This window comes from Crinia signifera, chromosome 1 (genome assembly GCF_055691185.1).
Source record: "Crinia signifera chromosome 1, ASM5569118v1, whole genome shotgun sequence".
NCBI lineage: Eukaryota > Metazoa > Chordata > Amphibia > Anura > Myobatrachidae > Crinia > Crinia signifera.
This window is the reverse complement of record NC_139217.1, coordinates 395,811,581-395,836,386: the sequence shown is the minus strand read 5'-3', so window position 1 is coordinate 395,836,386 and position 24,806 is coordinate 395,811,581. Positions and strand designations below refer to the sequence as shown.

General features: G+C 40.9%; 1 protein-coding gene across 5 annotated transcripts in view; it reads right to left on the bottom strand.

Annotated features, from left to right (window-relative positions):
• SEMA6A (semaphorin 6A) overlaps nucleotides 1–24,806 on the bottom strand; it is a 190,393-nt gene that overhangs the window by 90,708 nt on the left and 74,879 nt on the right. For all 5 annotated transcript variants that reach the window (XM_083151614.1, XM_083151615.1, XM_083151611.1 and 2 more), the window contains exons 3-7: nucleotides 22,651–22,768; nucleotides 16,185–16,245; nucleotides 10,608–10,670; nucleotides 6,352–6,453; nucleotides 665–755 (exon numbers count right to left, since the gene is read on the bottom strand). In XM_083151614.1, coding sequence (XP_083007740.1) covers nucleotides 665–755; nucleotides 6,352–6,453; nucleotides 10,608–10,670; nucleotides 16,185–16,245; nucleotides 22,651–22,768 — 435 coding nt within the window. The remainder of the gene's footprint in view (nucleotides 1–664; nucleotides 756–6,351; nucleotides 6,454–10,607; nucleotides 10,671–16,184; nucleotides 16,246–22,650; nucleotides 22,769–24,806) is intronic.

Below are 24,806 nucleotides of genomic sequence, written 5' to 3'. Positions count from 1 at the left end.
GGCCTTTGATTGAAAAAATACAGTGGGAAAAATAACTGAGGTGCCACTGTATTTTAACAACCAACACCAGGCATTTGAACTGGTCCTGGTTCCAAAAGTACAGGGAGAAAAGACGTAGGGGTCACCCATACATTTGAAAGCAGCACCGGTCTCCAATACCTGGGGAGGAGATGCCACAGTCCAGGGACACTTTTGTATTGGTACCTGCAGCCATAGCATTACCCACCAACCCCCTCAAACTAAAAGAGGCCATCCCAATACTCCAGGTACACAATCGTTCAATGTAGTAGCCGCCAACTTAAAAAACTCACAGGCTATTATATTGGCCGAGTTCTGCTACCAAATTCGCACCTTTTAATGTGCAAAAAAGTGCTGTTTTGACTTTCACAAAAAACTCAGACCCTGTTCCATTTGGCCCCATGAGTGTTTGTGTATATATACACAGAAAAGCTCATACACCAGGAGCTACAATATGGAGGAGGGTCCAACTTAGCACATAAAAAGGAAATAAAATGACACCAGAAACTAATAAAATGTGGTGCACACAAGAGTAGAATTTTAACTATAACCTCACTTTGCAGTGAAGTTTATGAAGTAGTTTAATTAGATACAAAGCAATATAACACATAAGCAACCAATAGAGTAGTAAAAGTGACAGCTATACCTGCAAACAGAGCGACATTGGCGTGCTTGGTATCATACGGACATCTTGCCATCCCACTAATTTCTTCATCCAAGAACTCAAGTGTGTCCATCTGACAAATACAGTGGTATAGGATTACTATTTATACATATTATGTTATTTGTAGAGAGTCGGCATATTCTGTGGAGCTTTAAAATTAGGAACAAAACAGTAATAACAGACGGACAACGGTTAAGAAGGCACTGCTCGCAAGCTTGCAATCTGTTGGACATAGTATTAACCTTATAGCAAAATACTTGAAACATATTTGTTTACTTGAGTGAGGTCAAATTAATTATCATTCAACACCATGTAATCAGCAACAAATTTCCCCGTTACCATAAAGTTGCTGAATACGACTTTTCTCGGGTCAATAAGACATGGCAAGAGATCAGCTGAGAAAGGGAATGAAAAGTTGTACTATTCTAAAATCTCTTTAAGTACAGCTGGACATTCCCATTATATATTATTATGACTATTATATTTCAAAAGCTGCACCAACTGTTCCCTCAGCTATTATAAATCAACAATTATATTCTGAAAACTAGTTGAAATACTTTTATCCATTCCAAGTTTTAGAACCACTTTTGTTATAATTGCATTGGTCTTAAAAAGGTTTGTGAATAATGTGTTGCGGTGTTCTCATAAAACAGGGGTTTTATTAAAAAAAATTATTTTGGCATGGTTCGTGTTTTACATTATGTTTCTAAAATGACTAGTATTGCATGAATAGTGCTACGGTGTAATTAAGAGGTTTTGGCTACTATGTGCAGAAAATGGTAAGTGACCCACACTATAGTTTATTATTAAATGGTCTTACACCCTCAAATTGTTACTATTGTTAATGGCAAGACTTTTAGCTGATATTTTATCCCTTTACGTGATTTTTCCTGAACTGTGTTTGCCTATGTGGTCTGTGGTAACTGGCATGTTTTAGGCATACAAAGGGGCATTAAAGGTTCTAAAGAACAAACTGTGAGCTCTAGCAGCAAGCGGCCAAGAACTGTATGAGGTCGGTCAACGAGCTGGAGAAGTGATGTCACACCGGTTTGCATAAGCTCGGTAGCGTGAATTAGTTTATGCTATGAATTTTACAGACACACTCCTATTTTTTAACATAGGGTAAAACGTTTTGAAAAAAAAATAGGTCTTTAAATTTGCCATCTATTCTCGGGTTTGGTATATTCCTAACACTACATTAAAGTTCACAGATACCAGTAAAGTGAGACAGATGTGGTATAGAAGATCTACAGTAATAATTTAGGCAGTCATTAGGTTGACCCCATATAACTGACATGCCCTAGGTTCACAGCGCCAAAAGGTCAACATATGGATATGACTGACACAAAACGGTCAACATTTTTTTCCATTTTTTATTGTTACACTGTCTATATATACATTGGGCACTGTGGGATAAATTTACTAAGATGGGAGATTTACTGAAGATGGGATGTTGTCAAAGCAACCAATCAGAATCTACTTATTTATTTAGCACCTTCTAGAAGATAATAGACCGAGGGGGTGTTCAAATCGGATCGCTATTTTTACCAGCAGAAATAGCAGCCATCGCCTATTCAATGCGGCTGTTATCGACAGCATTGAAGGCAGGTTCCAACAAAACCGATCCGACTTTAAAACAAGTCCAATCTGTTTTGTCGGAAAGCATTGTCAAATTCACGGCCGTTTCTCGACAATCCGCGGCCATTTTAGACGATTTGCAGACTGTACATCACTCGACAGCCAGTACATTGAATACCAACTGTCGAGTTCCTGTCGGAAGGAACAAAAGATAGCCCGAATGCCGACTGATGGTACGTTTTGACAGTCGGTATCCGGGACCCCCAGAAACATCTAATCTACAATAGAACTTCCATCCTAGTAAATAAACCGCAGTGACGCAGTTGTGAAAAAATTACTAAACTTTCTGAAATTGAAAAGTGTATGCGTAGCACATTGCAACAAATCAGATTTAAGCTAGCATTTTAGAAAATTATAGACAATCTGATTGGTTGCTATGGGCAACACCAAAAATTGTCTGTTTTTGAACTTTTAGTAAATCTACTCCGGTGAATCCAAAGACTCCTGGTACTTGAGCAGGATGCACGTGATGGAAACTTCACGGAAGCATATATCATCTCCACTATTCTGTAAATTTGAATGTAATCCATCTCACGGAAACATTCACCGGAATGGTGTACCTGACATAAATCAAAAACTGCTTAAGGTCCGTGAGAAACAACCTTGCTTGCCATACCAGGCAGCAATTAACTTTTTAACTCATATGTTATGAAGCTTTCATCATTCAGCTGAGGACCTGTCATCATTTGTTTCCTGTCATGAATCTCTACTGTCCGGCCTTTCAGAAAGCAATTACTTTTCTAGGCAGCACAATTAGACTGGGGTTTAGAAGTGTCAGTAACAAGAAAATAAGCAGGGTTTATTCTAAGAAGGGAGCACCACAATGTCTGATGCCCATCTGCGTTTTCACTTTGCTGCCCAAGTAGAGGCTCTATCGGCTGTTCACGAGTCAAAGGTTGATGGAGAGCCATCTGCAAGGCTAGGAGAACAGACAGGAAGAACACAGGTGTCCCTGTTAACGTTTCTGAGTTGCCCCTACACAACCCACTTGTGGTTCAGATGACATGGACAGCAGGTGATGAAATCAGCAGAGGCCAGAGAGATTATTGTAAGGAAACAGCTGTGGCAAAAGATGAGATGGGCCGTTTGTATTCTGTAAAGTATGCTGCCAAAATAAAGAATAAAAAAATCTTCCAAAAAGAAGACAGTACAGTAAAAAAAAAAAAAAAAAGCAAGGACGACTCATTGGGATATGTTAGAAGCATTAATTGTAATGAAGGAGAATGAAGCAATGACAAGGGGAGTAAGAGTAGTGCTTGGCACAGTTATTGGAATGCCAGCTGCAACCGGATCCCGCTACAAGCAGAGGATGGTGCAGACATACAAGAAAATATGATTTGATAACACATAACCATTGCTTCCCCAAACATAGTAACAAAGGGGAGAAAAACAGCAGAAAGACACTGCATTTATTTATAAAATGACTTGTCTAGTGATTGTGTCCATGGTTATATTATTGCACTTGCGTATGTGGCCGAGAACTGATAAAATGATATTATTGTAGAATAAAATATCACCAATTTTAGAAAAAGTACAAATTTTTTAACCCAAACTCCCACTCTCTCTGCGTCTCTGTAAAAAGGAAAAGATTTTAAAGAAATATATATATATTTTTTTTTTGGTTTCTGAATTATTTTTATATTGTGCTTTTTTTTTTTTTGCATTTTTCGCAATAAGTCCTCAATACAGCAACCAACATTGATCGTATTAAGAAATTACAGCAAGGATTGCACATCAACATTCTAATTTGCTTTCAGAGAGAGGAGGTAGCTGTAAGAAACTGCTGCAGAGGTACGCAATAGGCTGCTGACCCTACAGCTATGGTTGATTATCAGAGAAACAGACAGGGCCCAAAAATCCATTTATTTTTCAAGGCCTGCAGTGGTAAGAAGACAGAAGGAGTCATAACAAATTCCAGCACACAAACCCAGGTGTGCTTCTCCAACAGCCCTTGCAGTTATCTGTAAGGCTGGTGAAACATACTTAGCAGATACTAGCCATCATACTGAGAGACAGGTCATTGTAAGTGCATTTACAATAAAATAAAATAAACTTTCTATAAAACCCTTTGGAAACTTCAGCAAAATAAATCTAATGTACTTGCTACAAACTCTTTTATTGGAAATGTTGGGGTAAATGTAACAGGGTGCGAGGAGCCGGATGTGTGGCTTCGGGTTGGTTTTGACTTGTAAATGATTTGGCTGGGCCATTCCCAGACAAATTTCGGTACTCTGACTTCTCGCGCCCTATTACATTTACCCCATAATATTAGTACGGCAAACACAGCAGCTATTGGTTGCTAAAATCTGACATTCATTTGATGTTACATCTTTGGTTTCTGCATGACCCAGAAGTAATCAGCTAGAAAGCAGAGATGTTAAATATTTACATATAACATAATAAATATTTAACACTGCTCCTTACCTCTATGGGGGGAATTTAAGTGTTGTGCGCAACACCGGCCACTAGGTGGCGCCCAACAGAGCAAGTGTTGCTCCGTTCATGCGCACACAGCAGTCGGCCCTGACATTACTGTTATGTTGTTCTGTCATTTTGATAGGCGCATAACTAGTATTGTATAAGATATATTTCTGCCTTTTTTCGATACAGCACTTTGGCCCTTATTCTGATCGGTTCGGAAACGGCCGCATGCGGCCGTTCCGCCGATGTTTTCGCTCTGCGCATGTGCAGAGGGCACTCTGCGCATGTGCAGGCGAAATCGCCGCACACTTTTTTTGACCGCCGCAAAGGGGGCGGATAGGGGCGTGAGGGGCTACTTAGCCTCATTTCCCTATGCATACGCCCCGCGTTTCATGGGCGTTCCCATGCAAACGCGGGGCGTATGCATGGTAATGAGGCCATGACGCGCGTGTAGGGGGGCGGGCAGCTGACATCGCCGGATGTCAGCTGCCTGCCCCAATACAAGATTTCACACGGACAAGTGTCCGTGTGGTCTTGTGTTGCGGGACCTGATGGAGCGTGCGGCCCTGCATTCGATGTTCGGCGACCATCGAATGCAGGGGCAGCTCCCAAGGTGGAGGAGGCGTATCCCCGTCCACTTTCATACGGATCGCCACATATCCGCGTACGGACGGAGGTGGCGATCCGTACGCAAGGCGGGGATTCGTCTGTGCGGTCGGAGCCGCATATGCGGCTCCGGCCGCACCGATCAGAATAAGGGCCAGTATGCTTTTTCATATAATTCTAGAAAAATACTGCACAATAGCCCACGTTTTCTTAGCATCCACAGTGCGTCACTTTGTTGTGATTAAACATTCTTATAATTTGTTTTGCTTTTGATGTGTCAACTAGCAGTAAAAATAATAGTATATACTCTACTGATGATTTATGGCAGCGCAGCAGAAACGGCCTTGGGACTTGATTTACTGAGTTGCTTCTTTTAAACTTGCCAATTTTATTTGATTTTGCCAGCGGGATTTAAGAAAGTAAAACAAGGTGTGTTGGGTATGACGATATACTCAACATGATGAGTTTTGCCTGCTCAATAAATAAACCCATTGGTGCGGTGCACTTTGATAAACTACCCAGTGCTTATCAATGTACGTATATATTCTCTGCTCTCAGGGGATGCTTAGACAATCTAGTAACCCAAGGTTTATGGAGAGTACGACAAAAATGAAGCAACTTCCTGGACAAGGCCATAAATAGTCCAACCTCCTACTACTTTAGACCATCCCATAACTAAAACCTTTCCATTTTTATCCTAAAATTGTGGTTGATTTCAATGACTAATGATAAGCGAGGAGACATTAGGTCTTTGGTTCCACAATTAGAAAGATTGATCTACAAAAAAGCCTGTCTGTGTCAGGGTCACACTGGAAGCTGGAAAAATGTGTCCCGATTAGTGTAAATGGTAAGATGGCTCACTAATCCACTTGGTTTGTGAAAACAGGGACAACTATGCAGATATATCAGGACGCTGCTACCAACAAGGAAATTATGCTACAGCTCTACATATTATGTATCATAACCAAGGCCCACTGTATATAAAAAAAAATAATAATACTCACCCTATAATTTCTACAGGAAGGATTGAAAGCATTGGTTCCACAGACAAACAATGTTTCGTCATCCCTCTTTAGTAAAACTTTAATGAAGTTATGACATTCATCCTGCAGACGAGATATACAAAGAATATTTAGATAATGTAAAGCAGTACGTAATACCCCATACAAGTAGTTTATCTACGCCATCATGGGTCTATCCTTACCAATCTACATTAACTCAATTCCATACCTAGTCTAACTTAGCATAATTCTATCCCACCAGGTCTAACAACCATTATTATATCCCACTGAATTTCACTTACTGTAATTCTATCCCACCCAGTCAAAGCCGGCATGATTGCATCCCACTTACAGGGGAATTCAATTAACCATTGCAATTTACTGTGTGGTAATTGATCCACCGAGGCTAATCAATTGTCCCCAAAAACAACCTACAGGTTGCTATTAAAAGGGATTTTTCTTTGGAGCTTTAGACTCAAAAAGAAAACCTGCTTTAAACAGCATGCTTACCGTGAATGCAGCAGTGTTAACACATACAGGTAGGTCTGGGAATTTATCCTGGATTCTTGGTGTTAACACACGTTAACAGATCATTTAATGAGTCTGTAATTGAATAGCCAAATACACAAAAGCTCAAGGCTACCCAATTGTCAATCCCAATTAATTATATAGGCAAATGAAATGTCCCCATAGTCTAATCAACCATGATTACATCCCACGTAGTCTAACCCACAGTGACTACATCACACAAAACTAATTTACCAAGATTGCATATTACCTAGTCTAAAAAACATAAAAATGACTCTGTCCCACTTACTCAAACCAACCATAATTGGACTGCAATATCTCTACCGATTTATAACATCCCATCTAGCCTAACAAATAATGGTAGCTTCACACTTACTCTACTCATATTGACTACATCCCACCTAGTATAACTCACCATGATTCAATCCCACCAAATCTAAGTAACCATGATTTCATCCCACCTATTCTAACCTATTATGAATGCATCCCATAAGACTAATTCACAATAATTTTATCCCACTTAGGGTAACCAAACATGATTTCTTCCCACCTTGTCTAACCAGGTGTGGTATAGCACACCGACAGTCGGGATCCCGACAGTCATTAGCCCGACGACAGGATCCCGACTTCCTGGACTCAGACAGCGTGGGGAGCGCTACGAAGCCCCTTGCGGGTTGCTGCGCTCGCTAGGCTCGGCACCTATTCTATTCTCCCTCTATGGGGGTCGTGGACTTCCACGAGGGAAAATAGCCGGTGGCCGTCGGGACCCCGAGTGTCAGGTTTTAAACAGTTGGGATTTCGACATCGGTGCAATGAATGTCTGAATCCCAACAGTCTGTCAGCCATTCGGCACCGGTCTAACCTGCCATCCCAATTCGTTTATTACATTACAGCTAGTCTAATGCTGGGTACACACCAGGACGACTAGGGCCCGATCCCCTCAATTTAGATCCAATTCCGACCAATTGGATGTAGATTGTGTGGTGATTGGGCCCTTTTCTGTCCTGGTGTGGACCGATACCGTTCCGATGCGCGGTCCCGCAGGTCGGTCGTTATTGAGATCCTACCTGCTGCAGGTAGGATCTGAATGACGACCATACAGCCGGGTGCGGGTCGCCATCGGATCGGACCCGCTCACGGTGCACATCGTGAGCGGGTCGTGCCCCCCCGCGTCACCGTGAGCGGGTCGGACGTGACACTGAGGACCCGCTCACGATGTGCATCGTGAGCGGGTCGTCCTGGTGTGTACCCCTACATAACCCAGCACGATTATATCTCACAAGACTAATTCACCATAATATCATCCTTTTTACTCTAAGCCACCATTAATCCATACAACCTAGTCTTATAAACCATGTTTGCATCCCACCTACTCTACCCATAATGATTTAATAAAACCATGATTCAATCCCAACCATTCTATCCTATGATGGTTACATCCCACCTAGTCTAACATATAATGAGTCCATTGCACCTTATGGTTCTTTGACATCATGATTCCATCCCATCGAGTCTATGTAGCCTACCTCACCATGTAAATCCTGTTTTAGACACAATCATTATATGCCAGTACATTTCTAAACCTTTTTTGTCTACCGTGTGATTCTATCCTATATTGCTGATTCTATCCTGCTTAGTCTACCTTAATATACCCTGCAATCTTCATATCCTGCCTATTCTGCACAGTCCTCATTTGATCTTGTCTTATCTACACTAATATGTAAATTACACTACCGTGGCTTTTTTTAAAGAAATATAGAATGCTTAATTTAATTTATGTTCAAATCAATATTTACTGTTATCTTAAAAATTAATCTAGCACCCAAAACATAAAATGTGCTTTTTTGCCACTTCACATTAACATTATAAATAAACAGAGCAACTCCTTTATAGATATTATTTCTGTTCCTGATTTACACCTTATTTACCAGTTCCTTCTTTAATCTTCACACTTTTTGATTATTGTAAAAATCCTTGCCTACAGCTGTGTCCTCATACATCTAGTGTTTATATGCCATATGGCGATAGAACCGTCATGAGTGAGACGCTTTGGAATGGGTGGAGTACTGTCTTTTTCTTTCAATTTTGTGTGTTATTTGTATCAGACACAGTGAAACACCACTCACAGTGTACTACAGACGCCAGTCGCTCAAAAATCAATTTCGAAGTCGCAGATAAAGCACTATGGAACTTGGGAGGTCATTCTGGTTGACTCGCAGCTTTGCAAGCCAACTAAATGCCGCCCGCACAAACATCCGCCCCGGCTCGCATGGCGAATGTCCCTGCACCCATGCAAATGGATGTTTTGCATAAACATCCATTTACAGCCTTGCATTCGGGGCCAAAATCATTTGATGGCCATGGAATGATTTCTAAAGCGCCCTGGTGACTCAGATTTGCGGTGCCCTGCTACATGAACAGGACGGGCAGCTGACATCTGGCGACGTCAGCTGCCCGGCACCCGCATCACTGCCGAATTACCATGGGAACGCCCAGCATTTTCATGGGGACACCCATGAAACAGTGGGCGTTCCTATGGGTGCGACCCGTGCCCGAAGCCCCACTACCGCACTGATCCATGCGAATGGCCCGGAAACTATGCAAGTTGCTGCATCCATTTGTACAGATGGCCTGCACATGCGCACAAGGGAATATGCGCATGCCTCACCATCGCTCCCTATTGCGAATTGGCAATGGGGAGAATGAACCAGAATGACCTCCTTGGTGTGGAAAAGCTGCGGAGGCTTTTTACACTGATTCAGACTCATTCTCACGCAGCTGTACAAATGTCACACATCAAAGTGAACACTGCAATCTAGTGAATTAGCTTTGCCGCTCGCATAGTTTTCTTCATCCCATGTCATTGATGTGTCTTGGATCTGGCATGCTGACAGAGGCTATTTAGCATGACTAAAGTCATAGTCTAGCCTCCTTGCAAGTTACTAGCCCTTCTGACTCAACATGACTTGTTATTGGTGGAATATTTTGTGCATCTTTTCCCATTAAAATGTGTCTAAGTCACACCACTATGCATATAAGATGCACAAGCAGGCATTGCTGATTAAAATGATATGACAAGTATACCTATATTCTGTGTGATTTCCGCTGTAGCATTTTGTTTGCAGATACAACTGCAATCACACGCAGAATATAGGCATGCTATATATATATATATATATATATATATATATAGAGAGAGAGAGAGAGAGAGAACATGGGCATGTTGCATATCATTTTAACCAGCAAGGTCTGCTTGTGCATATTATAGAAATAATGATGTGAATAATATGCATTTTCGGGAAAAATTGAGGCTAGATGTATGAGGACACATCTATATCTTCAAAACACTCCACAGATACATTTGGCTGCAGTAAACTGGTCTTCCGTCCCAAACGTTTTCCATGGATGTTAAAAGAAAGACTGGCTATGTATAATATTGTACCTACACATTATTCTGCTTTCTTTTTTTAAAATGACCAGTTGTTGAATGTTTTATGACATAACATTCAGCTGTTTGCGAGAGCTAATGCCATTCCTAGATTCTTATAAAGAATTCATTTTAACAGTAAACAAGCAACTGTTCTGCAATTTAAAATCTCTGAGTTAATTGAAAAAGCAATTACCACTGGAGCAGCGTGTGCCGTGATCCATAGCACATCTCTGCCAGTGACCACAGATAACCGTCTAAAGGGTAACCCTTGGTGTCAGCAGAAGAAATGGAAACTGCCTACCTTATGCTTCCCCTTCATTCTGCAGGTGTCTACATCTGGCTGCTTAGATTTCCATGTCAGTTTCTGCAAAGATCAGAGAAAAAAAAAATCAATTACAGTCCTCGGGGCAATGATGTTTTGATTTTTAATGTCAGAGTTGAAATCAGGAGACAAGCTGTGTGATATATGATTATGTGATGCAACCGTCCTCTTATGATTAATTGTCACTTATTTAAAGTATAATATAATGTAATGTTTAATATGTCCAATGTGTCCATTTAGGTCAAGAAGTCAGCCATCCTTACACTGCAGAACTGCCTAAGTGACCGTCACTTTTCAGACAAACAGAAATCTAATTGTATTCTCTCTTTAATCTGTGCTAGGGTGAGACATATTTACTGCTCTAGATGTGTGTGTCAGCTATAACAGACTATTGCAGATGCAAGATCTATAAACGTCAAGCGGCACAGCACCGAAAGTGGAATAACAATGAAGAAAGGCATAGGATTGACATACAATGTTGTTCCCTATATCAAGAGAAATGCTTATTACAGTCCCCCTAGTTGTTCAGTTCACCATAGACATAACAATATGCTAATGAGGCATGCAGCTCTAGTAGGCCTTATAGAAATCCCTAGGTAGAGTTTCATGCCATCAGCATAATAAGATTGAATGTAGCACAAAGCTGAAGAGGGAGACGCTCAGCGTTCCAAAGGACGGTTTCAGACACTTTGATGTACCCTATGTCATTAGCACATAGTAAGACACATAAGCAGATTCAGGAGGTTTTAAAGACTTTCTTGCAATCACGGCACACACAGTAGAGCAAAACACTTGAAAACAGTACAAGGGAGTGTGCATCCTATATAATAAAAGGCATATGCTGCTCCTTGCCTCTGTGGGGGGGATTAAAGTGTTGTGCGCGCCAGCTGAGCGATTCAAGTGTTGGGCTGCTCAGTCGCCAATGCCGATATTACTGTTATGTTGTTCCGTCATTTTGATGGGCTGGTAACTGATATATATATATATATACATACACACACACACACACACACACACACACACACACACAAATTGTATTTAGAAACAAAGGCACTCAACTTCTCTTATGGAAAGTACATTTAGGCCCAGAACAGGTGCAGGAACCCAGTTTCGGATGAGGTCATATTTATTTAGAGGTTCAAAAACTGAGTTCCTCATGGTTTCTGCTGAAAAATACTAAATGTATATGTGTGGACATCAAATCTTAGGCAAATAGTTAATAAGGTGGAATCATAACTGTGTTTCACTTGAACATTGTTACTCTAAAACTTTGCTTTGGGTGGGGGTCCCAACAGTTGTATTTTCATACTGTCACCCCATGCCAGAATTGCCTGTTCGAGATCCATCTATGAGTTCTATTATATTATACTGCTTTGTTACTCATTGCAGGGAACATATGCTGATTTCAATGTTGACTAAGAAAACTATTGCTTTGGTATGAATAATACTCCTTTTACACTGCTGCAAAACCCCGGGTCTTTGGCGGGTCAGACCCAGGTCAGCGGCGGTGTAACCTGGGTAGAACAAGGCTAGGACCTGGGTAGAGGGTGGTGTAAATGGGTACGCGGGGTCATCCGACCCGGCTCCCATTTACATCAATGGGGGACGTACAACCTGCGGACCACAGCGTCCGCAGGTTGGACGGGGGGAGGGCACACACAGCCTGCGCTGCTGTCTGCTATACTCTGCAGACAGCAGCAGCAGAGGAGGTGAATGGATGCCTGTGTGCGGGATCCATTCACCTCCTGGACAAGGCCTGGGGGTTGCACGGGGGCTGGGGGCAGCCCAGCAGATTACCTTAGTGCTGGGCTTGCCCCCAACGCAGCAGTACAGGTCCCGGCAGCGGCGGCAATCGGCACTTGGATATGACGTCATCTCCAAGCGGCGGCGGGGGGGCTGCGGGCGGTGTAAAAGGGAGCAAACGGCGGGTCACACCCAGCGTTTTTGGTGTAAAAGGGATATAATGCTGATACTGTGATGTCTCTTTATGTAATATATTGTGCTGAGTTGTTATATATACAAATTTAAATAACAAGAAGGTGACTAGCGCTCAGGCTATAACTTGATAACGGAGATGATATCTAGTGTGGTACAGCTTGCGTGTAAAGCAGGGTTATAAATAACAACAGTGTGCCAGTATATTGCAAGCTGTACCACACTAGATATCATCTCCGTTATCAAGTTATAGCCTGAGCGCTAGTCACCTTCTTGTTATTTAACTTACCCTGGGTTTGGACAAACCAGACTTAGCAGCCGGCAACCGAGGTAGAGCGCCCACTCTCACTCTCCTGTTCATATATACAAATTTGTTTCATGGCACGCCATAGATGTGACATTTTCAGCCCAGAGGTTAATCTAAAGAGTTTACCATCTATTTGCATTGGATTAACAGCTAAATAACTTACATATAAGTTTGTTTATTAAGAACCAAAACAACAAGAGGTATGTTAATATGTTTTTTTCTATGTCTAATTTTAAGCACAAGAGGCGATTACAGGTAAACTCTTACATAGTCAGCATCTGCAATAAAAACTTCATGCAAAAAAAGGGAAGGTCATCCTGTCTGTCCAATGCAAATAAAACCACATGGAAAGCAATGTATATTCTGTTTAATACTCCTGGTGACTTTGTTAAGCCTACAGGATTTATCTGTTTGTGTTATGTCGCTCCTTCTTTACACATTTCCCTTTAAGTAGCTAGTAACAAATGGATTCCTCTAATGGTTGGCTTAAGAGCTTGCGATCTATTTTAGGGGGTGGCCCTGTTGGTACCTAATCTATGGTACATTTAAAATAATAATAATACAGTATCTCATATTAGTAATGTAAGCTTTACTTTTTATCTGCCTATAAATTCCCCACAATACCAGTGGCAATCTATGCTAAGAAGTAGGAGGTATTGTATATCTGAAGGCCGATAAATACTAGACAATTGTTTTTAAAGATATCGCTCAGAAAGATATCTTTAAAAAAACTTCATGTGTACACTCAATATTGTTAACAATGACAAAAGACCCCCACCCCAATGACCTGCATGTTCAACAGCCGTAGGTGACGTCACTGATCGAAATCTGTATCGTATCATTATCGTACAGTGCATATGCACTATCTAGTTTGACAACAGTCAACACCAATATAGTTAATTATATTGGCAGTGCCCCTTGTCATCTTTTGGGGCTTTATACAGAAGTGTCAGGGCCAGATGTACTAAGCTTGGAAAGTGATAAAATAGAGAGTGATAAACAACCAACCAATCAGCTTCTACAGTACCTGCCATGTCACAGGCTGTGTTTGAAAAATGACAGGTAGGAGCTGATTGGTTGGAGGTTTATCACTCTCCATTCTATCACTTTTAATGGCTTAGCACATCTCGCCCAAAGAGCAAGGAAAGCTTTTCCTCAGTAATGCATACTTTCCTACCCTCCCAGAACATTATGGGGATTCAAATGTTTGGGGAGTCCCACAGAATATTAATATTCTCTTGGAAGTGACCGTCCTACATCCCACCATATTACTATTAAAATGGGAACAAAATGGCCCCCTTTGTGAGTAGGAGTGGTATCTTCTGCTCCCATTATTTAGTCCCACAGAAGACAATACACACTGGATATTACTTAATCAGCAATGATCTGCATTTCACCCATGGGGGAATGCAGTAACACGGATTAGAGGAATGAAAAGCAAATTACAAGCTAAATCTTGATATTTTTTAATGAAAGCCATACGTACATTCTGGTAGCACTAAACGACTTTAAATAATCCTATCACAATCATTTTATTCTGAATAACAAGCCAATATATTGCCTTTTGTGAATTCTTCATCATGCAAATATGTATGTATGCGAGCGGTTATAATAATGCAGTAGATAACAAAAGTCGATAGCACATCACTGAATAAAAGCATTGCTCTAAAGCAGTCGCTCATTAACAGCAAGACAAAACATTGCTAAAATGGCTGTTTGTGTTTTAAGTAAATGTTAAAGCGTAATGCAATTGCATAACTCAGCTGGATGAAAGCCATTTGATGGATAATCCTGAAGGGATTCGGAAACATTTCCATAAAGAGAACATACTGCACAGGATAAATCCTTACAAATTCCTCTGTTTCATTTTTACTTTTTAATCATTTTCAAATGTGCTTTGTCATCCCAATGTCTGATGGTCAAAGACAGAAGGAAAATACATCCTATGGGGTTATGAATTAAATATTAAATTGCATACCCTTTTTTCTTTTATATTATAGTACAACAAAATAAATTAAATATATATGTGGAGAGAGAGAGAGGATCACCACAATACGTGAGATGAAAAGATAGAGGGCCAGATGCTCTAAGCTTGAAAAGTGCTAAAATGGAGTGATAAACCAGCAACCAATCAGCTCCTAACTTTCATTTTTCAATATAACATGACAGATAGGAGCTGATTGGCTGGTGGTTTATCACTTTCCATTTTATCACTTTTCAAGCTCACTGGCCCAGAAAGAGAGAAGGAAATAAATTACTATGGGGTTGATGTATTAAGCAGTGGACCAGAGTAGAAGCTGGAAACAACATCAAATCAACTTTGAGGTAGCTTTTATTAACCCTTTGAGTGCCAACATCTCTGCGAGAGATATTCAAAATACCAGCTAAAAATGCCATCGTCACTCACATTTGTTATATAAATTCAAATAAAAAATGTTGTGTAAAAAAGATCATATTTCCTATACAATGTAAACATTACAGGACATTATGATGAATAAAAATGTTTGCTTGGCAATTTTCACACCTATTTTGACAAAATTCACTTGGCACTCAAAGGGTAAATTCAATTAAATGATAGATAGGAGCCAATAGTTGCTATGGGCAACTTCTTCACTGGTCCACATTTCCAGTCTTTTCATTGCTTGATACATCAACCCCTTTGAAAGTCCAGAACATTTAAATTGTGGCCATCACAATGTGTATAGAGATAGTTATCAAGCTTTACGGGATATTTATCAAGCCTGCAGAGTGATCAAATAGAGGGAGAGATAAAGTACTGGCCGATCATCTCCTGCGATTTTTCTAGCACAGTCTATATGGCTATGGTAGTTATAAACTGCTAAGATTAGTACTTTATCACTGTCCACTTTATCTCTCACAAAGCTTTGATAAATCTCCCCCTCAATCTAGTCTCGTTTTCACTCACACATACAGCCTTCATGCTTAAGCTGGGTGCCCACTAGTGTGGTATGTTGGCTGGTGGACCAATATATAGTATCTGTGGTACACATTAGAACCATGTAATGAAGGACAGAATGATTCTTTATTCCATCCTTCATTACATCAGTGTTGCTGCTATTGGCAGTCATTAGAACAGCAACAAAAGAGCCGTTTGTAGTTCAGAACAACAGCCAGGACTGATTTCTATCCCATGCATCGGGGATATCCAACTAGTAGTTGGTGCTCTGGAAATAATACCTGTGTATGAGTTCTGCCATAAACAATAGTCTGTACCCTACCATATGGTTTTAGCCCAATAGATTTACCCCATTAGATGAAACCGCAGTACAGTATTAATACACATTAACTCTTACTTTGCTGAAATAGATTTCTTCCATGTGCGACGTTTCCATGTCTATTGTGTAGATGTGGTCCCTGGAATAATGAAAAAAAAAATAAGGAAAATATCTGTTTTTAGATTTTAACAAATATACACATCACTCCACAGAATATAACTGGAATTATAAAAGAGAATCACGGTAACTTGTATTTAAGAACTGACCCCTTTAAGCCCAATACACGCGGGGTGACTTGAGCCCCGTGCTGAGCAATGTAGTTTAGCACAGAACCCTCAGCACACATCGCTCACACATATTCTATGCACCAGCGATGTGTGCTGAGCGATCTGTGCTTACCAGTGTTCTACACTGGTGATCTGACTAGATCTTGACCGCATGTAGTTACGATCTATTCAGCCAATGGCGAAATGCGGGTCCTCGCATCGCCTGCCGCTCGGGAGCATACAATCTGAGCGACTTGTGCTTAATTTCTAAGCAATCTAGACAGATCGCTTAGAAAACAAGCTTAAATTGCCCCGTGTGCATGCCCCCTTACAGTGCACCTATCCTATGACCCAGAGTACTGTGCGACGCTATAATTATTAATATTATTATATTTATAAGGCACCACACCCTGTAGCACCGTACATGATGACAAAACTGAAAAACAGGATACATAAGACCAGACTAAGATAAATTCACATAGATGCATAATTATATTGGGAAGCTGCCATAATCATTTAGACAAAGGGAAGAGGACCTGATCATACGGGATTACATGCTATAGTGAATACTGATTCAACCTGCTAAATAGCTGCCTCCACTGTGTAATGGTACAAAACAAAAACATCCAACATGCTATAGTAAACCAGGGGAACAAAACACATTATGCAACATGGCAGGCCTGAAAAATATTATAGATCCTTCAAATAATAAAAAAATAGACTTGTAGACACAAAAAATCCCAATAATTTTTTTTTTTTTAGAAGTATGTAAGTTGAGTTCACCTAAAAATGATGTAGAGAGCAAAACAGAGAGGCATACAAAAATAAAAAGCAAGCAGCATTCACCATTTTAGCATTGAATACACAAACGGAGAGGTACACTGAATTTCCCATAAGAAAACAATGGTGAGGACCATGTGGCAAACCGGGCAAAGCTCATTGTTCCTTTTTGGCGAACCGGGAGAGTTAAATAGGATCATTTTTGGCAAGAGGACTGGTCTTCTCACCAAAAAAAAAAGCGATCCTAGCAGGGAAAATAAACAGCGAACTGAGAGCATTGAATACTGCCAAATGTGTGTCACAAGATAATTGTAAATGTATACCATGGACATTAAATAATTTAACACAAAGGAATGCATCACACTTATGCAATGGTCCCTTCCTCCCCAGTAATAAGGCCAAGCTGTATCTAGGACATGAGCTGTATCGATCTGATTGGTGATGTAAAAAGGAGAATATTTACAGCAGTGCTTCTAGAAACTTTCTAAATGAACTTGTACAGAATGGCCACTAAAGGTCTCTATTGCTCACTTTCTCAACCACGTGCAACACTTGGGGTATTTAACGTGGGCTACTGAATTGTTTAGGTGAATGACTTTTTTGATATCACCAAAGGAAAAAACAAAAACAAGTCTCGCACTGATGCATGGCACCACCTGACTTCTAATTACCTCTCTATCATGGGCAGCTAGTTGACGCTAGTCTGGGGCCAAAGTGTTTTTAGTCATGTCTCTGACAAGTATGGCTTTATAGCCTTACCTGGCTGAGCCCCTGGTTTCTGGATACCTAGGGTGCTATCCTATTAAAACCGTCCAGATATTACCAATGGTCAGTTTACAGTATCTAATTAGGAGTTGTTTTTATTGGCCAAAAATGGACCAGCGATTGGGCGAAGACACATGGGATCAAGTCCCAGGTCCCATGTATTTTCACCCACCCAGCAGCTGCTTATCAGCAATTAGGCCGTGCGTGCCTTAAGCAGGTATTGGGACTAAAGGAGGCAGCATTGAGACTAATAGGATAGCCCTGGCCACACTTATTAGCGTCGGTGAAGCAGTGCTGCTAATAGGATAGCACCTTAAGATCTAAATTTGTTGTTTCATTTACAGTAAATCCTTAAAATACAGGAGGGATTTTCAAATAAAGATGTAATTATATAATATTTGAAGTACAGGACAACAATTGAATCATGGCAGAAATAACATATAGATAATGGTGTGGTAAATCTAAATAAATGGGGCGTGCTGTACTATTTTTGTAACGTGTGTATGGAAAACATTTTATGAGAATTAAATAGGAAGTATTTTTGAAGCAGCCGTGTAGTAGCAGGTTTTTACTTGCCGTAGGACAGGTTTTTACTTGCTCGCACTTTAATGGCTGAAGAATCAGTAGAGGTTATAATGTGTCCCGCTTTTGCTATAGAAAATCTGTTGTGATGCTTATTAACGTTCTGTTGCAGTCAAATTGCTAGGATATGTGGAAATATGTTCCTGCAAGTGCTTTACAACAGTCTAAGTCTAAGAACGGCTTGGCCATTCTCCGAATGATTTGGGTCAAACAACCAGATAATTTGAACCAATCAATCATTCTCCATAGTTGTCTCCTCTTTTCTGGACACCCAAGAGAGTAGATCAAACTCTAGTATCCACCAACTTGCTGATGGTTGTGGCCGATCCAGGGTCTAAATTATATGTTTCACAATAAAGTGCATCATTGTCATAACTCCACCCATCCTCATCCCAATGCCTTAAATCATGGTATTGAGCAGCTGGGGTGGAGCCATGATGTTGACACTGCATCTCACACCTGTTTTTTCTCCAGGATGTCTCAAAGGACATTATTAAAATGTAGGAAGTATGTTCTGGTTTGGCCAATGCCCATCTACCATCAAGAGTTTGTGAGCAAAACTGCACATTTTAATTCAGTGAAATACTACAGTTAGAAGATATGGCTCGTACACACCTAGGGATTTTGGCGGCGGGGGCCATGCTGCAGAATGAGCTCCCAAGTCTGTATGTGCACATACGATGGGATGTGCACAAAATGAGCGATATCATTCACTATCTCACCCAGCGTGTATGCACCCTAAGGCCTAGAATTTTAAAAAATGATGTAACTTTTTGTAACTATGTTTTTTCCTATTTTTACTTTGTAGCCAACATCTCGCGGCTGCTCACATGCAGAGCTGCCCCTCTTATGCTCGTTTCTCTTATCTGTGCCTGTTTCCTTAGCAATTTCATTTCTATAATGTCAGAGGATAATCTTCAGAAAGTGTAATAAGAATGTTAATAAAAGCACATTGAGAGCAGTACTAGCAAACCCATTTAAATATCAAACCACATGCCAGAATAACTCAAAATAAGTTGAGGTTCTCCAACAACTATTTAACGCTTGTGGCTAAATTCTTTTGTAATTAGGTTTTGTTGTCTGCCAAATGTTGCAATATGGAGCATTCTGGGTTTGTGAAAGAAAAGAGCTTCTGTTTTCTTCCTAGGAGCTGGATGCTTCAGTTTATCATGCAGTTCACTTTAATGGCTCAACCGCAGTCTGGGTCATTAGAAGAATAATAACATTAGCTTTCAAGTTAATTTGCTGTGCCCACTTTTGTACTACAGCAGAGCAGTGCTCCGACATAACATGGACACAATCATAGGGGCTGATGGTTTGTAGCTAAATGCTACAAAGTGAGCATTAGCGGAAGACCCCCATGTTGTGCAGTCTATGCCTTACCAGTGGTGATTTACGGTCCTTGTTCTTATAGTGTGCTTGACTGAGCCAGATTAGAAGTCGCTCACAAAGCAGCAATATAGGACTTTTCACTTGGATTCCCGGAAACTGCCAAGAAATCCCTATTAATATAGCTCCATTGAGAAGCCCTGAATCTATTTCTGCTCGGTTTATTCCCGCACATATTGCATGACATAAGCAGGGCCCTGTCTCAATGAAACTTAATAACGGCATAATTGTGCTTCCCACCTCTGTTTGCTAACACATTAAGAAACCTCAATTCCTTATGCGACCCAACTGGTTTACTAACTACAGACCTTTTTGTTCTAGACAAAAAGACTTTGTTTTGCCTAAACAGTAAGTTCCATAAATTGTGGTGCGTTATAAACTAGCTTTTAATTCCGCTTCTCTGCTACACAGACAAGAAAAATAACCCATCTCATACAACTGGCCGGCACTGCACGTTTTTGTTACCATGACATGGTCTTGCTCATGAAGACTATTTCTATGCCACTGGCTGTTCGTGACCCATGGCCACCCATATAACGTATGTATACAGGAACTGTGCTGTAACGGATACTGAATGAACAATCATGTGGATGGATTCCTTAGTGGTGTTCCCCTGCTCAGTGGGAATCCATTCATGACCCTCAGGCAAGGTGAGTGTTCACGGCACTGGACCTATTTCTTCTTCCTCAACCCTTTATGGTGTAACATACCTCAGGTTATGGCATACAGATGTTTTTTTTCTTAAGTATTAACATATGAAATCAGGGCTCCTATTTTAATGCACATATGGCATGTCCCTTTCAGTGAACATTAATCAATATCTAGTCACCACATGCCTCACTGCTTGACACAGTAAAAAATGGTAAGGGGCTATTTATAACGGTATACATCAAGTGGTAAATTTACTAAAGGTCGGTTTAGAGTCCATGGGTCCTCAAACTGCGGCCCTCCAGATGTTGTGAAACTACAAATCCCAGCATGCCTTGACACAGTTTTGCTATAAGGGAGTGTTAAAACTGTGTTAAGGCATGCTGGGATTTGTAGTTTCACAACATCTGGAGGGCCGCAGTTTGAGGACCCATGGTTTAGACAGACATTATGAATACCAGAAATGTTCTGGGAAAAAAACCCAGAAAATATTGCAAGGTGCATGTATACGTAGGTATCAACTAAATTATCTCCCTCAAATTACATTGAACTGTTACTTTTTAAGAGAAATAACTGGAAACAGCATTTGTAGATGGCAGAGGTGAATCAATAAAAAGGAGGATTCATCTCTGTGAAGTGAGAAGCCCACGTGTGCCATATCCTCATGACCCCCCCCCCCCCCCCCCCACACACACACACACACACACAGATTTCTTCAGTAGACTCTGTCATTGTGCCAATTGCTGGGAAAATGGCACCTATGCCTGTGCAATCTTCCCAGTGATAGAGAGTTAGTTATTGTGAATGGGTGAAGAGTCTGCAGGGTGGGTTGGATCCACATCCTGCACCATTATAGATTCATCTTGATTTTGACTAAGCCAAATCGCTTAGTCAAAATCGCCCAGCCCGAGCCTATGTGTACACCCCCTTAAGCTGTGTATACACGGTGCAATATATTGCTCTGCAATATATTGCTCAGTGTCTCATTTCATCAGCGACCAGAGATGTTCGCTGATGAAAAGGAGGCTCTACCAGGGGAGTCGCAGAGGTAAACAGCTGATCCAGCAACCATTAGGGGGCTGAACAAAGGGGCATACACCAAGCAATTTATTGCCGCAGCACAAACACAACCATATTGCCAGTGATATTGCACCGTGTGTACACAGCTTTAGACTAATAATGGCAACGCCAACATAAATAGTACACCAACATGACTATAACATTTGTATCTTGCAAAGGTAAATGAAAGACCTCCAGGCATAGTACTGTATTATTAACTGTTTTCATTGTTATAATTTCTCACTTGAATGCAGATTGTGCATTCTGCTAAACAAATGAACATTAACAGATGACGGCATGTGCATGACCGATGTGAACTTCTCTATTAGTAAATAATCTCAGCCACAAATTCCAGCAGAGTAAAACAGCACAATGGTGGCTCTGTTAGGAATAGGGGAGGTTTATTTCCTCACAGAAGCAAGTCATTAGGAGTCACCTCTAGTGAGTGACTGAAAATGCTAAAACGCCACTAGTAGCAGGAAATGAAGTTTATTTTTTTACACATTAACTCTGTACCAGGGACACAGTGAGGCCATTGTATCAGCACTTACATCTGACACCTTACGCTTCCATAGTTTGCTTTTAACATTCATTGCTCAATAGATCCATTGTGCTATCTTTTTAGACAGACAGAAGGAAATTCTCATATATAAGGGGATGAACCAAATAGTCCAAAAACTCAAAAATTTTATCTGAGATTCTCTGAGGTAAATTTACTAAGATGGGAGTTCTACTGAAGATGGGATGTTGCCCATAGCAACCAATCAAATTCTACTTATTTATTTAGCACCTTCATAGAATATGATTGGTTGCTATGGGCAACATCCCAGAAGAATTCCTGTCTTAGTAAATTTACCCCTCAGTGTCTGGATCTCTGTTGTTTTTCGTGCACAGATCTTTTTAAATCGACATCTCCAATACAATTTACCTCAGAGTTGTCAATCAAATGTAAATTACATGTAAATGGTAAACAAATCTTCTGAAAGTGGCCATTCTGATATTCTCATTGACAGTTTTCAAATTAAACACTATGGAGTCATCAGAAAATCACCAACCTAGCAGCTATGTACAATGTCCGGTTCATTATCATGATCTGCTGGATGTCCATTTTGTGCCTCTGTGTGTTGTTTCTTCCTGGTTTGTGCCCCACAAATACCGGATACTGTTTAGTATCTGTTAAAGAAAGACAAACATAAATACACATTACACTACAGCAAAGTGGACATAAAGCTTGTATTTCTTTTAAAGTGCTGGCGCAGTCACACAATACACCCAGCTGAATAGAACACACCATGTATTCAGACACTCTTCATGGCACCAACAATGTATGGGAAATTTAAGAAACAGAACTATAGAAAACAATAGCTACTTCAAAGGTCACTGCTTTCAGGTACTTGGCCTCTCACTAGGCTTTAGCAAAATGTTAAGGAGCTTAAGGGTGCCAAAGATCAACTTTCATGTCCCTTCCCCCATTTTTGTCCAAAAACAATTATTTAAGATGTATGGCTTGCAATTTGAAACTAATCATTTGATAAATGACACGCACGGACATATCTCATTATCAGAAATGTATATTTCTTTTACAGTTTTAAATAGGTCATGGCAGAGTTACTGAATGGTACAGTAGAGAAAAGGTAATTGAAGAAAAGCTATTAATAGGACGCAAAGTAAAAAGAGGAAAACCAAGCAAATCCTACAAATGGACTAATCTAAAAACTGAATGTGTTTTTATCAGAAGATTAAAGGGGAGTGATAATACTATTCATCAATTATCAATTAACATCCAAGATGATTTTTTTTATTATTATACACCATCATAAGATGAAATAACATGTCACATTAATATTTATTCATATTATAACTTGGACAGTGCCGGAACTTGTGGGTTGTGGGCCCAGGTGCAAAAATATAAATTGGGTCTCCCTGCTCCATCCCAAGCCAACTTCACACTATGCAACATGGAAGTGGGTGACAGGGAGAGGCAGGAAGGGAGCACCAGAGTGTGACAGGGAGGAACAGGGGGTGACAGGAAGAGGGTAACAGGTTCCGCCTATGAACTAGTATAATGTTACGTAAAAAGGGTTTGGAGCCATTTGTTTTCCCCACAGAGATAGATATGTCTGCATCAATGGGAATGCCGGTGCCGGCGAGCGTAAGTGTTTGGGCAGGTTAGGGTTAGGCTGGAGGCAGGGGGGGGGGGTGTTAGGCACTGGTGTGGAGGATTAGGACCTTACAAATGGGGGGGGGTATGGTTAGGTTGCCAACTTGGGGGGTTAGGTTTTGGTGGCAGAGTATGAGAGATGGGGTTAGGCACTAAGTGGGGAGTGGAGGGTTAGGAGTAATCTGACCACCGGCATCCCCACCCCGGGTCATCCGTATCATGTAACCCCCCCATCCCGATATAACAGATATTCTGGTACTTATGTAGTATCTGGGCTGCCGATTTCTAAATCGGGTCGGATCGGGAGATCGCATCGCATCGCATGCGACCATGCGATTCGATGCGATGCGATGCGATGACCCGATTTTTCCATAGGAATCAATGTTAAAATGGACTGAGTCCATTTTAACATGGAATTCAATGGGAAAAATGGGTCCTTTTCATACCCCTACTATCCAAGTGGGCATGGAGTTGGATATAAACCTGTGGCGAGCGTAGCGAGCCACCGAGCCCGAAGCGTGGCGAGCGAAGCGAGCCCCGCGAGGGGACGAATACCGTCCCCTCGCGGGGCTCGCTTCGCTCGCCACGCTTCGGGCTCGGTGGCTCGCTACGCTCGCCACAGGTTTATATCCAACTCCATGCCCACTTGGATAGTAGGGGTATGAAAAGGACCCATTTTTCCATAGGAATCATTTTAACATTGATTCCTATGGAAAAATCGGGTCATCGCATCCGATATCGGATGCGATGCGATGCGATGCGATATCGCATCGCATCTGATTGTATGCCTTAACTTAAGGCATACAATCAAAAAATCGGCAGCCCAGATACTACATAAGTACCGATATTCTTTTCTGTTATTCTTTTAAGATGTAATCTCTTGAAAACAGAACCTTTAACAATTTGCTCAATCCTAACGGTGGGAATACCCTCATTTTTATAAGCAGGATATACAGCTGCCAGAAAGAAAAAAAAACTTGCTATGGAAGCAACTTGCATATTAGTAATAACTTTAATTTAATATGTTATTGGAAATGAGCCTGAGCTTTT